Raw genomic sequence first — 245 nt, forward strand, 5'->3', positions numbered from 1 at the left:
AAGCTTATTGCCTAACCCAGTCAGATTCCTTAGACAAATAACAAATAAATCTAGTCATTCTACATTAAATGATACTTGAAGTACAATAGTGTGCAGTAAAATTCCCATTACCATTATAGTTGTTATTTATAGCCACAACCTCCTTCAAGATGCTGCTAAGCTTGGACACTTTCGAGGAATTCCCAGAAGGGAGATGGATTTTTTCCACATGGTTTGTTCCCACTGTATAAACATTCCCAGAATCC

The 245-nt window shown here is 36.7% G+C and overlaps 1 protein-coding gene across 1 annotated transcript in view; it reads right to left on the minus strand.

Annotated features, from left to right (window-relative positions):
* The window catches only part of LOC119587409, a 3,334-nt gene that overhangs the window by 1,739 nt on the left and 1,350 nt on the right, over nucleotides 1–245 (minus strand). Inside the window, exon 2 of the mRNA XM_037936148.1 lies at nucleotides 112–245. Within this exon, the coding sequence (XP_037792076.1) occupies nucleotides 112–245 (134 nt within the window). The remainder of the gene's footprint in view (nucleotides 1–111) is intronic.

This window comes from Penaeus monodon, chromosome 22 (assembly GCF_015228065.2).
Source record: "Penaeus monodon isolate SGIC_2016 chromosome 22, NSTDA_Pmon_1, whole genome shotgun sequence".
NCBI lineage: Eukaryota > Metazoa > Arthropoda > Malacostraca > Decapoda > Penaeidae > Penaeus > Penaeus monodon.